Here is a 14,546-nt window from a genome sequence, read left to right as displayed (position 1 = left end):
AGTTGCTTAACTTTCTAAGCCTTTGTTTTCTCATGTGTAAAGTGCAGATAATAATAGCATCAACATTACAGATATTACCATCAGACTATAGCCCATGAGGCCAAAGATGGCACCTGTTTTGCTTATTGTGGTATTTCCCAATGCTTGGCTCCCTGTCTGACCTGTAATTGACACTTAATACATATCTACTGAATTTTGAATAGACTCAATGTAAGATAAAACAAGATAATGTATTGAAGAATTTAGTACATGTCTCAGTTAGGGTCATGTCAAGGAAAAAGAACACCCCCCCCAAATGGTTTAAATTGCAAGATGTAGGGACAATGTACAGAGGTATGGCCAGGTTAAAGGGACAAACAAGAAATGATGAGGCGCTGGCGACTGACCACAGTGGGAAGAATTTCCCACCTCAAGTGTTGAGGGGACAGGTGGAGAAAAGGAGAAAAGATGGAGCCCATCTTGAAGGATTGCAGACATGGAGAGATGAGCCCTGTGTGAGATAAGCCTAAACTCGTGATACAGGGCAGACACATCTTGACCTCTCTCCTCCACTGGAGACCTGCTAGTCACCCCGCTGTTTAAATGCACTGAGAAGCCAGTGCACTACAAGGACCAAAGTAAAACATGGCATGAAATCCCCCAATGTTTAGAGAAGGAGGACAATTGAGAGGTAGTCAGTCTCCCCCAACTCCAGAAGCTGAAGTAAATGCAGAGAGAAAAATCTGTCAAGAAAGGAGACTTTGCAAAGCCTGAAGCACCCTGACAGGCTATGTATGGCTTAGTTCATTTAAAACCTAGAACTCCCCCAAAAGGTAAAACAGTGCTGGCAACTCTTACTACCACTCCTCAAGGCTCAAGGGTCTTTAGTGAAATTGCATGAACTTACCTGAAGCTGAATTCTAATCCTTAAAGCAAACAGACATAGCCTACATTTTTACTTAGTGATTCAACGAGAGTAATTATTGTATAATGAGAATTATTAAAAAGAAATAGAAGGTAGTGAATAGACACAAAAGAGATTTCTCCTTGCCTCCTGGGAAACAGAATAAAAATTTTGAAAAAAGAGAGGGAGGGGAAAATCTTATTGTTCGTTAGCTTTTGGTAAGGCAGAGATTTTAATTCAGTAAACACAGGCCCTAAGGGTCGTGTGGTGTGTGAGATGAGACTTGACCAAATGACTGGAAAATTAGCATGTGCCCTTGGCAGTCTTTTTAAGTCACTGGCTGCCAGACGGGACATTCAGGGACAGGAGCGACGACGTGACTGAGCTGCTTAGATGTGACTGAGCTGCTTAGATGCTCTCTGTCTCATTGTATTTCAGAGGCAAGGAACAGGTCAAGCAGGCATTTTCTGCCACCTTGTTCCAGTGACTGGATCCTCTTCACGCAAGTGACAGGATGTGGCCTCAAACATACATAACTTCCCACCATGCCTTTCCCTCCCCATCCCCATCAAGGTGGTTTCCCTCGCCATCACTCATCAGAGAGCCAGGACTGCCCCAAATGAACAGAAAGTACTCAAGTTCAAGAGCGACAAGAAAATTCACTTTAGAACAATCAAAAACAACACACCCATCTTCAGTTACAACGAGCAAAGCAAACATTCCCTGGGTTTTCATTAATTAATTACCGCTGAAAAGACACTTGATGAAACTTCTTGTTTCATGACATAAAATGTTGAAAGCATGTGCCAATTTCACTACCTGGCCCTGTACCTGCAAGTCAAGATCTGTAGGGGTGGGTTAGCAGCACAATCAACTGGGAGCTCCCTGGGACAGCGTGCACCTTCCCAATGACTGAAGTTCACCTTACAATTCTGCTTTGCAACAAGAATCTCTGCTCAGCTGCTAGGGTTGGTAAGAGTGACCGCTGGGCACTTGCATGGCCCTGAGTGTGTCCTAGGCACCTTGCTGGCCTCACCCCAGTCCCAGCCCTGCTTAATTAAGGGTCCAGCCCATGTAGGGTAGTTGTTCCATGCATCGGCACTCAAGCCAGCTGCCTGAATTCAAACCCTGGTATTACCACTCATTAGCCAGGTAACCTGGAGCAAGGCCCTCCATCAATCACTCTGCTTCTCAGCTTTCTAACATTTAAAATGGAAGCAATATTATCACTGGTCACACAGAGTTGCAGGGAATGAGTTAACACCTTAACATATGTTTTAACATTTAAAACATAACATGTGCTTGGTACACAGTGAGAAATCAATACACATTATTACTATACCTTTTAGTTCCAGTGGCAGAGCTCACTCCAAAATGTGTTAGAAAAGGTGGTAACAAGAGTCTAAGTACCTGAAATGAAGTGCTGGTAAAACTTGGATGCTGCTCATTTAAAATGACTTAACAATAACAACAACAAAAGCCCACATTACAAAATATTTTAAAGCAATGACCTTTTATTACTTCAAACGTGAAGTAGCTCCGAATAAGCTAATCACGTTTTGCCTGCTAGAGCTTTTACGAGAAACTACCTCAGGAAGTAGAAAAGAAAAATCCAGTTATTTGTAACTCATTGCCTGTAAACACTTGTTTCTAAGGCTTGAGGGAACTTGAAACAAGCCTTTTCTTTCAAGCAATCTCTCAACCAATTTATTTGTTATTTATATTCTTAACCAAAGATTTTCAAATGGATAATTCAAAAGTTAAAGTGAATACAGACTCCATTCAAATGATCAAAACTTCTAAATTAATAAAGTGAGAACAAAAGAAGCAGACCATATTTTGGATATGACTGTCAAAGCTATTGTTTTTCCCGACTCCTCAAAATACACAGCACCATTCGAACTCATGGATGATTACAATATATGCCCAAACAAATCATATCCTATTATTTTATCAAAATCAAATCTGAGTAGAATCAATGCATGGGAATCACCTGGGCAGAAAGGAGGCTCTAAAAATTATGACAACTCCTGGGAAAGCTCCAAATGGCCTTCACAGCATGGACACAATAAGAATGACCCAGTGCGTGAAATTCCCTTTCATTTCATTCCCTTCCATTAGTCATGTTCACATAATCGCCATATAACCAACACATGCCAGTGAATCTATGTGTGATTCACAGGCATTTACTGAGACCCACCCAAGCACAGTGCAAGCCCAAATCCTTCAAAGTATTTTATCAGCGAAACTGAGAAACCGAGGGCTGCCCCCACCACGCCTCCCCCCGGCACTTGCCAGACAATGATTAAGAGTTTTACCTGGACCATCTCACTTGACTCCCATATGAGTCCAGTGGGAAGGCACTATTACTGTTATCACCATCTCATTTTGCAAGTGAGGAAACTGAGGAATGGAGTGGTGAAATAACTTTTCTAAGGTCATTTAGCTTATGAGTATAGCTAGGATTCAAACCTGAATGAATAGTCTATGTCCAGTGCCTACCGCCTCAAATTATTACATGACCTTCAAATGGACAATGAAACCTGTTCTCAGCTCAGCAAATTCAGAAGGATGTTTAGAAAAAGCACAAGTCACCAGCACTGAATGGGTTCTTAAAAGAGGGTCTGTGTACTTGGCTTGATAAGACATCGGGTCGCACTGGATCAGTTTTTCCAATCCCTAAGTCTTCAATTTGGAGCAAAACCCTTTCAAAGTTGCCAGCAGCGGGCTCAAATGAATCATAGCTGGGGTCCTACAACCTTGCTTTTAGGTCCTAGCTTAAAAGGGGAAAATGAGGAAAGGACAGTATGGCTAGCTGGGCAATAAAAACAAAAGGGACATAAAATGTGGACACCATGTAAATAATTACAGTTCGATAGTATCTCCTCTCCGTGTTCACTTGTCTTTCTCTCTCTCTCCTTCCATAAAAGCACAAGTCATCATGTTCCTTTGACCACAAAGTCACTTAGAATTGAGGGACACAGCGCCAAGAGTACCCTCTTGCTGGGACCTGGGTCATTCCAAGTTTTTAAAATACCAAAAGACTTTCCCATAGAATGCAGGGTTGTGTTTTTAATTCCCTTAATTTTTTTTGTTTGTTTTTTTAGCCAAATGAAAATATATCTGATGGCAAGAATCAGTAACCAGTAAATGAGTAATTCACATTGATGGAAATTTTAGAAGTCTTTTTTTGTGGGAGAGTTATTCCAGAATCTACAGTGGGTTAGGGACTTCCCCCAAGCTCTCTATGACATTCCTCACACTCTTTCTTCTAACACCTTTAGTCTTAAACACCACCAATAACGCATGAAACAATGGGATATGCTTGAGGAAGGGAGGGGACATATACAAGGCCCTAGAGAGAATGCAAGACACATGGAAATAAATTATAAAACTTTATTGGCTTGTTAAAAAAAATGAATGAATTCAGCAAGTACATTTATGATCTATCCACATGTTAAAACAGCACTTAAAAATAAAATAAAAAGTGATTATCCATTATTTACAGGAAATGTGAAAAACCCTGGAACATTACGGGGGTAAAAATAAGGCACGAGAATGATTCACAGGCTTCCTATGGATTACAGCAAATGGATTTCCACGTGAAATGAGTGACACTCAAGGATTTGTCTTTCTTTGGAATCTCTTGCTTCTTTTTTCTTTTCTATTTCTTTTCAGCTTTATTGAGTTACAATTGACAAATAAAACTGTAAAATATTTGAAGTGTACAATGTGATGATTTGAAACAAGTATACATAGTGAATAGACTCTCTTGCTATTTCATATTTGATTATGCTCCATTCATAAATGGGCTGTTTTAAAGGTGGTCAAAAATCTCTTCTTTTCTTCCCTTCTCACACATTTTTTTTTTCATGAAAACTAAGACTCCAGACACACCAACAGCAACGTATCTTGGGCGCCCACTAATGACCATTGCACGGCTCCACTGTAGCCTTAGCCTGAATTAAACTCAGAGTGGTCTCACTTTCAAAATCAGATGGCTGGGAGGTCTCTTTGGCCCTGAAGACCAAAACAAGGAAATGGGCTGACTTGAGTGGAAAGTTGCCTTCTGTGACGGTTGTTTTTCTGTCACTTTCTGGGTTGGGAATTCTGTTAACTTAATTCAGTCTGGCAGCACCCCACAGAAAATTACATTCATGCCCTGTCCAGAAGAGTCCTTCACCTTCCCAGGTACCCTTGAATAAACCTGCCATGGTCCATAGGCACTGCAAGTGTGTGCACACTGCAGCACACGTTTAACAGGATGGCTGCTTCTGTCCTAGTTTCCTTGCAGTCTGCTGACTGGCACAACTCACTGGGTTGGATGCACTACCCTGTGAAGACCCTGGATTAAATGGAATCACTTCTCTTCCATTGCTGCCCCTCTGTATCTGGAATCTAGATAAAACACAATGAAATGAGCTTCTACTGTTGTGTGAGGAAATTAGATGAAATCCAAGGGAGGAGTTCTAGACAGAAAACACTAGAGCAGGAGAAAGTGTAAATCACTCACTCTCCCATGGAGTAAGAGAAGAGTTAGTTCAGGTTCCCTTTAGTTTGGTTTTCAATTCACAATGGGGAAAAAAATGGTGTGTGCAAAGCAACCAACAAAGCAAATAAAAATGAACTCTCAGCTTGTCATGGAGTCAAGTTAGAATGCAAGACGGAGAGAGGGCAAGAGGGAGAGGGAAGGGAAGAGGAAGAGCAAGAGAAGGGGAGAGGGAGAAAAGGGGAAAAAGAGGATGGAAGGTAGTGAGAGGAAGGAAAAGAAGGAGAGAGAAAGTCAGGGATTTTAAGCAAATCAAAAGAAACGAAAGAGGCGAGAGAAAACAGCAGCACCTCCATTATGCTCACCAATACACCTGTCAGGGACCTGAACTCTTGCCTTGAACTCCTGGAGCTGTTTGCTCCTCAGACTGACAAATAATGATGGGCTCTGCTCTTTCTGAGGAGGACCTTCAAGCTCTAACTACTGTGGGTATCATTCAGAATTGCTTGAAGAATTGGAGCCCAAAGCAGTCCCCTTCTGTGCTCTGTGTTGTGGGGTGAGGCTGGGGCTGTTTAGTTCTAGTCTTTGCTCCCTACTTCCGGAAAGAGCCCTCAATGGATCAAAAGGAAATTGGTCCCTGCGGGAGATCAGGAGTGAAAATCCATGAATTGTGCCAAAGTATGTGGGGATTCCTTTTTCCTGCCGAGAGATGGACTTTGGCCTCAGACTGATGTCTTATGTGATGACTGTCAGAGTCTCTTAGTCTATCTCAGTTGCTTTGGAGGGTCTCAGTGGGATCTGAGTCAGGATTCAGGGCCTGAATCAGGCCTCTTGAAGATGACACCTGTTCTCCACTTATCAATGGCCATACACTGGTACATTAAGGACACCCATGAAAAGGGGCTGTGCAATTTCCCCTGAACTTAGCTGCACCTAAGTGGGCCCGGAGACATGGACACTGGTGAAAGGAAGGTCATGCCAAATAAAACCAGAGGAAGGACTCACCGGGTTGATTAGGGGATGAAGGGCAAACATTGCTGCGAGAGAGTCCCAGGCAGGGAGAGAGCCATGGTCTCAGCTGGTGGAAGGTACAGGAGAGCCCCAAAGGTAAGTGACACACTGCAGATCCCTGAGGTGCTAAACTCAGTGGTGATAAAGCTCTCCATGGCGATTCTGGGAAGTGTGTTTGCGAAGGACAGAAGGACACGGTGAAAGAACAATGATCTTGCTTTAAAACAAAAGTAACAAACTGGCAGCCCACAGACCTGTTTTGTTGGCCTACATAATGTTTTAAAAATAACTGAGCCAACTTTTTAAAAATAGGGACATTAAAGTCCAGGTTTCAACGTTCTCTTACAGAGTCAGAAGAATTGGAAACTTGGGCAGAAGCTGGCTGGGGCTGGGTGCCAGCGGCCCCTCTGGAGGGGTGGGTGTTCACTCATCTGTTGCACATCCTTCATCTAGGGCACGTGCCTGACACTGAAATGCTAGGTCCTTGCTGGAGGGTGACAAACGTGATTTCAGCAAAAACGCTGTCTATCCTTTTCTAATGTGGCAAAAATACATGATACATGTCATTAGGAAGCTTGAAAAAGATTTCTTATAGGGAACATAAAAAGCCAAAGGATGAAAGGGGATGGTGTAGAGTAGAGATATGAGAAGCCATGTTACTGATTGTTGTCTTCAGGGATTGAAAAAAAAAGAAAAGAACTCAAGAACTACATGAAACAATTTTCCAACAGCCTGCTGTTTTCATCGTTCCCTAGGAGATGTCAACTGCTGCTTGATATATTAAATTGCCTTATCTGTCCACTTCTCTTCATTTTAAAACAAAAATTTACCCTGCTATTCATCTAGCTGTTGAGTACAAATATTCTCCCCGCCCCCTTGTGGGTCTGGGAAACTTATAAAATAGTGCTTACGCAATTCATCGCCTTCTTATGGCTCCATGGAATAACAGAAAAGCTTTTTAAAAAATTGTACTGAATGGCCGATATTTAAGAACCCTAGCCGTTCTGCCAGCCTCTACTTGGCTTACAGTTTCAATTTCATTTTTCTTTCAGGGTTCAGGATTTCTCCAATTAGCTGGCCTCATTGGTAATCAACACCTTTGGGAAAGATCATAATCTAAGTAGTGACAGGAACTGTCATTTAACAGCGAGCAAGAAAATGGGAATTCAGAGACTATTGAGACCTCTCCACACCAAGGGCCAGCTGCCCTCCCACTCAAATGTCTTTCTGGAAAGAAAACGTTTGAGAACGAGGAGCCTGTTCGGTCTTTGGAGAAACTGCCCTTTTCAGGCCTTGGTATGGGGTAGCCAAGTTAAACACTGTAATCCATAGGACTCTGTGAAATGTCGGCATCTAGCAATTCCATATTTAATGGCTAATGTAAAAGATAGACTATAAAATATTCATCACGGATAATCTTTTTATATCAAGTGGTTCCTAAACGGATCTGGTTTATTAAGATGAATGCCTTGGTTACACAGGATTCAAAATAACATTTCCAAACATGTTAGACTAGGTAAAAATCTATGACTCCTTAAAGCTGAACTGCAAAATTTGAGTAACTATTTCCAAGAAGGAATTTCTTTTAAAAATGTCAATAAGTTTCCAGTTCAGCTGTGGCATCTAAGTGCATGCCTTAGCAGTCAGAGCTGATTGCGTTTTCAAAGGAAATGCTCCAGGCCCAGCTCTGAACTCCACCTAACAAGAAAGGTGTGAGGAGAGGTGGGGTGGGGGCACACAAACCTGTCTTTGGGACAGGGATCCCGCTGGGTGCATACTGAGCAAAGCGTACAAAGGTCCCTGCGATGGCCAACCGAGTGAAACAGGGGTCCATGGTAAGAGTAAGGCAGGGTCGCAGGATTCTGTAGCTGTAAGGCTGCCCTCTCAGCAATGAAGCTGGACAATATAAAGCACATATTCATTAGCGACCTGCCACCTCTGTGCTGCTGGGGTCAGGAAGAGCTGCCCTGCCCATGAAAACCCAGCAGCAGTGTAGTATGTTGTAGGGGGACTATCCGACTTACAATATTGTCTTCTGCTCACAGCAGGCCAGCCATTCTGCTTGCAGGCCTTTTCAGAGTAGAAAAGCTGCAGTTCTCTCATGGGAACAGCATGAGATGCTGCGGCCTCATCACTCAGCAAACTTCTAAAAAGCCGGTAGATGGCAGAGGGCAAATAAAAGGACATATGCACCATATGCATACATTTCACACTTTTAGTTATTCGCAGCTGACTATGACTAACCTAAATCTACAGCCCCTGATCAAGTAGCTTTTTTTTTTCTTTTTGCCTTTAAGGAAACCATTAAGGAAACTTTAAGGAACTCATTAGCATTGACTTCAGGACTCTAGACCTTATTGTCAGTGATATCCCTGTTTCCCTACAGCGGTGATATATATGCTCTTTTAGCTGCTGTGTTGTAGATGGAAAAATGAGATTTTCTGAATTCCGTACTGATTAAATAATAGAAGACAATGCTAAAATACATGTTAAATGGAGATTACAGTTTAGTGTGCACTTATACCTGTCCCTAAATTTAGATTTTTTTTTTAACTTTGTCATTCATCTTTAATAAACAGAAACAATGAAAATCAAATACATTTCCAGTATGGTCTCACAGCACATCTTTCAGAAGAGAAGCACAATCCAATGGAATTTCATTTCAATTCTGTATTTGAACAATTGTAAGAACAAAAGGCAAGCGTTAATTTGTTTTCTTGAGTTTCTGCTTAGCTGCCTGTGAGCTGCCTCAGCACTGGTGCTCCCCAGTCACAGCTCAGGACATCTGCAGGCTCGGTGCAGTACCTCCTGCAAACAGCCCCCACATCTACCAGACAACCCCAGATAAGCAGCACTTCCGGGAGAAGCCAATGCCCATCCCAAGAGGCCAGCTTACAAGGCAGCATCAACCAACAAGCACCACAGCCCTTTCTCTGTCTTTTCCTTTATTTCAGCTACCCATCCAGTGGGATCTTATGAAACAAAACAAAACCTAAAAGAAACACAAAATAAAACATAAGTCATGCTCAAAAGAAAAATCAATGGAAATTAACATACAAGTACAATCACTTTTAAAAGAACATAATAAACAAACATCAAAATTAAGACACAACATGAAATATGCTTTAAAACATAAAACGATATATAGTAACAGAACAGAAATTGGGAGAAAATGTGCATCTCATTATCGAGCAACTTAGCTTTAAAGTTAAAACCAATTTTGCATGGCATGGAAAACATGGGAAAAAAACATGAAGGATTTCTACACACAGCTCCACCCACTGCTGATATTAACTTCTTAATTTAAGGAGGAGAAATCAGTGAACAATATAGATGTCCACTGAAGAATTTTTATGTATAGGGAAAAAATAAATAAAACTGAACAACAAACATCTCTTCAAATCCTAATTCTTTTTCCCTGCCAAATTTTACCAAGTTATTTCTGAAGGAATTGATTAATTACTCAGCAACCAAACCAGAAAACTGGCTAGATTTAACTGGTAAAATACTGAACCACACACAGATTTTGATTGTTTTTCAGGAATCCTAATATTAAGTAATTAATTAATTGCCTAAATTTAATCAAGCACCACAGCATATATATATGACACATATAGAAATGTAATATCCATTATATCATATATGATATATAGCATATAACATGTAATATATTGTATGTATATATTATATATACAATGTAAGACATAGTTTATTGTGAATATTACATATAACATATATAAAACATATAATATGTAATACTTAATATTAACTCCTCAAACATTTCCTGAGCACAGACCACATCATAGACGCTGTAATAGAAAATACAGAAATAAAGAAAATGGAGTCCCTTGACTTATAATACTTCATTCACCCGCAGATGGAAAAAGGTGGGTAAACAACTTGCATAATAAATAACAGCTAATCTATTTTGTGCCAGACTCTCTTTTAAGCTCTTTGTCCAAAGTAGATCTTTTAATTTCACAATAACCATATGAAATAGGTTCTATTACTGCTCCCTCTTTTCTGGTGAGAAAACTGAGGCCCCGAGAGTGAAAAGCAGCTTGCTCAAGTTCCAACAGCTAGTGTCTGATGGAGCTGATTCCGACCCAGGAAGTCGGAGCCCATGGCCACCTTGCTGTGTCCCTGTGCAGGGAGGACAAACTCTCTCCGAACTTGCTCATGAAAACCCAGCAGGAACAAGGAAGATTATATTGTATGTAATTCTGTGTGTAGTTTGCATGACTCTTCATCAGATTCATAAGTGACAAAGTAGATGACGTGGTGGTAGAAACCGCCAAGACATTTTCAAGTTCAGCTTTGGAAGGCGTTTCTAAACCCAACCCTCCAGACTCTCGATCTTCCTCAACCTGGTGTCTGGTCTGCCAAGTACTGGTGTCATCTGCCTCCAGAGCTGTAATTACCACCACCAATCTGTATCATCATTTATAACAACACTACGGAGCTTGATTTCCATGGCATTTCGGTCTCCTGCCCTTTCAAGTCTCAGGAAAAGGACTTGGTATGGATGCCAAACATTGTTTATGGATTTAATCACCCACAAAGTACTGAGAATTTCGGAAGTACATAGTGGCGCTGATTAATTCTCCTTCATATCTGTCTCTACTCTCTAAAAGTTTAGCCTCCGGGCAACATGAGCTGTACTAGTTTAGAGGGCATGATGGCACATAGTACAAGCATGCCAAATTAACCAACCGAATACCTTAATTATTCCATCAGGTCTTAACAGGGTGATTCTCAAATTCCTTCCCACTGAAAGAATAGGATTAATATTGGGATGTCAAGTTTGCCAATAAAAACAGGAGAAACTTGGTGATACAAATAAAAGACATTGCCTCCAGACAAAAAGATGTGTTGATTCAATATACTAGTTTCTCTGCATATATAATTTCGAAGGGCATTTGATTAAAAAAAATAATAATAACAGAACAGATTAAACTGTGAATGCAAGCCTTATTTCCTATGGGTTTATGGCACAATAACTCTAAGATTTTACTGATGTTAGAGTGTTTACAGCAGGAACCAGGCCACTCTCCTTTGTTTCTATTTGACATTTTCCTCCCTGACGCTCCTCCAGGCTATTTAATCATTACAATTGGGAAAAAATTTTGGTTTGCTAGAGGCAAGTTCTTTTGGACTGCCATTCATTCAGGGTGCAAGGGCATTTTTGTCCCTACTTAGATTGATGTCAGGTGTCCCTCTTCAACCTCCTTCTTCTCTGCTTTTTGTGATGTGTCCTCAAAGAAGCACAGCTCAGCTCCACGTGCCCATGCAATACAATTTAGTGAAGCTACCATAAAAACACATGCAATATCTCCCTCGTGAGGAAAAGCCAGCCTGTTCCAGGGATAAGCAATGTGCAGTGTCTGCATTCAAATGATCACTCACCACCACCCCTCACCTCAAGGAAGGCAAGTCAGCCTCTTCTTGATACCCTTGATCGTAACATTTTCTTAATACAGTAAAGATATTGAACAATGAATTTGATTTAAAGATTTGATCCTTTCATAAGGAAATGTATCCAATGCTTCATATTGGATACAGTAAAATTCACTCATGGCCCCAATCTACCTACCAAGATCTCATAATTTTTGCCCTCTCATGCTATAAGAAACTCAAGAAAGGGGCCACAAAATGATATAAAACAATAGATAATTATTTTCTCCTAGTGAGGGGGAAAGTTTTTAGACCACAACAAATGGCTGAACATCTTGCGGGTTTAGCAGCCAAACAAGCTGTCTAGCTTCTGAGCCTGAAATATAGATATTTTGACAGTGTGACATTCTGAAGCATTTGCAGCATTCCGATGGTGCATGGCAGTTATTGTGAGAACAGTTCCTTTATCAAAAAACAACCTGAGAGAAACTTTGCCACTGCTGCTTACACTAGCTGAGCTAAATAAGAACAAGGATAAAGCAGATGTTGTCTGAGGAATATGATGGGAAGTTGAAAGCGAGAAGAAAAACCCGGATGTGCCTAAAACTCATTCTCTGCTATTTGCTGATTTCATATCTGCTCACTGACCTCTTCAAAGAAAGGACTGGGGAGGGGGTGGGGGCTGAAGGTCAGTGAAGCGCTGTGCTTTCTTTACCATTGGCTTCTGACTCATTTAGATTTATTTACATTCAAACGTGCACACATTTTCCTCCCATTACTCAGAAGCAATCAGCCATAAAATGGCAAGGATCTGCAGTACATTTAAATTAACAGCAATTTATCTGGAGCAAAAAGGAAAACTGCTGAGTCGAAAGGAAGCAAAAGGAACGGAAGAAAGATGCAGCTGCTATCTGAAAAAGCCAATCTTGCCACATTTGTTATTTGGAGAGTTCAACTAGAAAACTGCCAACTTGGGTGTTTGCATGGCATGGGGCCACTTGGGAGATTGTGTGGTGGCTAGGGTGACAGAACAGCTCACCTTCATTGGAGAGCAAAGCAAATGCTCCCTGAGCTTTCCAAAAAACAAAGCAAAACAAAAAACATTTACTAGGGAAAACACACACACACACACACACACACACACACACACACACACACACAAACTCCTGCATTCTCATAACATTAGGAGCCTGAAAAACAGTGGGGGCAAAAAGGTTTCCATCACAAAGTTAGACTTGAGCTAGGTGCAATTCTGCTTTATTTCAGCACCTGGGTTTAAACACCACTTGTCCAAATTTGACATTTGGGGAACATTTAATATCTAATGGCTCTTTCACTGACTAGCCATTGCTGTTCTACCTTTTCTATTTCATAGGTGACTCACTCCACCCACAGGGTCATTGTGAGACGTCTAAGGAATGGAGTGAGAGAGCTGAAATCTAAACTCAGAACTTCTGGGTTGTCACTTCATCTTTTACAATTGTATTAGCCTGACCTCTAGCAAAATTCTCTCAATATATAAGATTAGGTCCTGGCGATTCCTTCTCTGCACTCATTCCAGAAGTTGCTTAACCATCCTTCAGACACCCCTTTTGCTTCCTAAGGATGTGCTTTGTCCATACACTACCTCTTTTCGTAAGACCACCTTCCACCAAGAGAGCTCTCCTTATAGAAGCCTTGAACCATTCTTGAAGGTTCAATGCAAAAGAGGTCTCTTGTGAGTATTTAGTTCACCGGCCTCTGAACTTCTGTGGCATCTTCCGTTCATTCACATGGCCTTTTTTATGCCTTTTAAAATCTTGTATTTCCTTTCTCTTTACTTCCTGCATCCCAGACTATAAGCCACAGGAGGGAAGAGAGAGCATGTCTAAACGTCTCCTATGCCTGACGCTGCCTGCACAACACCAAGGACTGAATGCAGTATAAGTTTCAGAATAATGTCTAAACTTTGAGCTTCATTGAAGAAGTTTGATGAACTCAACAACAGAACCAAAATGGAGGCGAGGAGAGGATACAACACGATGTAGTATCTCCTGTTTCTCATTGATAACTGGGTTAATTAGATGACTTCAAAACTACTGTACAAAATCAGATATTTGCTCAGAAGGATATTGACGGCTACCATTTTAGACATATGGGCACCCAGTGAGTTCCTCCTGAGGCATTTTAAGATCCTGGGGAAAAGGTGCTAAACTTAGTTTATTCTAATTCTCACAGTGATCAAAATGACGGTGGCCATGGGAGTGGGATGAAGAAACCTGTTGTCTATTTGTTAGCTGGAGATGAGAAACTAAAAATAAATGGCTAAGGATGGTCAGCAAGGCTTTTAAAGCTCTGGTGTGATTTTGTAAAATAGAGTTTAGTTTTATGAGCTGAAAATTAAAGCAGGAAACATAGAGTTCTTGGCAAAGCTCGAATACATAGGGAAAGCCAAAGCTACTGCACAATTAAAATTCAGTGATTCTAAGGAAGACGTGATCTGGTCAGCGAGGCCTGATGACAAGTGTCCAAGAGTTCAACCACTATCATGTCAGGGACTTCACATAGGATGGATAGCACATCCAAAGGCTGATGTCATCGCCTCTATCTATGGAATCACCTAAAAATGCTCTACGTGGAATAGAAAAAAAAAAGATGGAGCTCATGGTTGGAGGGACATTAAGATACTCAAAAGGTCTTTACAACAACCACACTGAGATACCCAAATCAATCCATTGTTCTCCTGTGGGTGTATCTAGCCTCTGGCTTACTTCGACACACATATATTGC

At 41.1% G+C, this 14,546-nt stretch overlaps 1 protein-coding gene across 10 annotated transcripts in view; it reads right to left on the bottom strand.

Moving 5' to 3' along the window:
• Nucleotides 1-14,546, bottom strand: part of NTRK2 (neurotrophic receptor tyrosine kinase 2) — a 322,840-nt gene that overhangs the window by 186,184 nt on the left and 122,110 nt on the right. The window contains exon 14 of one of the 10 annotated variants that reach the window (XM_033123469.1): nt 4,266-9,375. The exons of the other annotated variants lie outside the window; for them this stretch is intronic. Within the exon in view, the coding sequence (XP_032979360.1) occupies nt 9,338-9,375 (38 nt within the window). The 3' untranslated portion in view covers nt 4,266-9,337. Of the gene's footprint in view, nt 1-4,265; nt 9,376-14,546 lie in introns of those variants that run through there. 10 annotated transcript variants of the gene reach the window in all.

Source organism: Rhinolophus ferrumequinum, chromosome 12 (genome assembly GCF_004115265.2).
Source record: "Rhinolophus ferrumequinum isolate MPI-CBG mRhiFer1 chromosome 12, mRhiFer1_v1.p, whole genome shotgun sequence".
Lineage (NCBI taxonomy): Eukaryota > Metazoa > Chordata > Mammalia > Chiroptera > Rhinolophidae > Rhinolophus > Rhinolophus ferrumequinum.
This window is presented reverse-complemented; position numbering and strand designations above follow the sequence as displayed.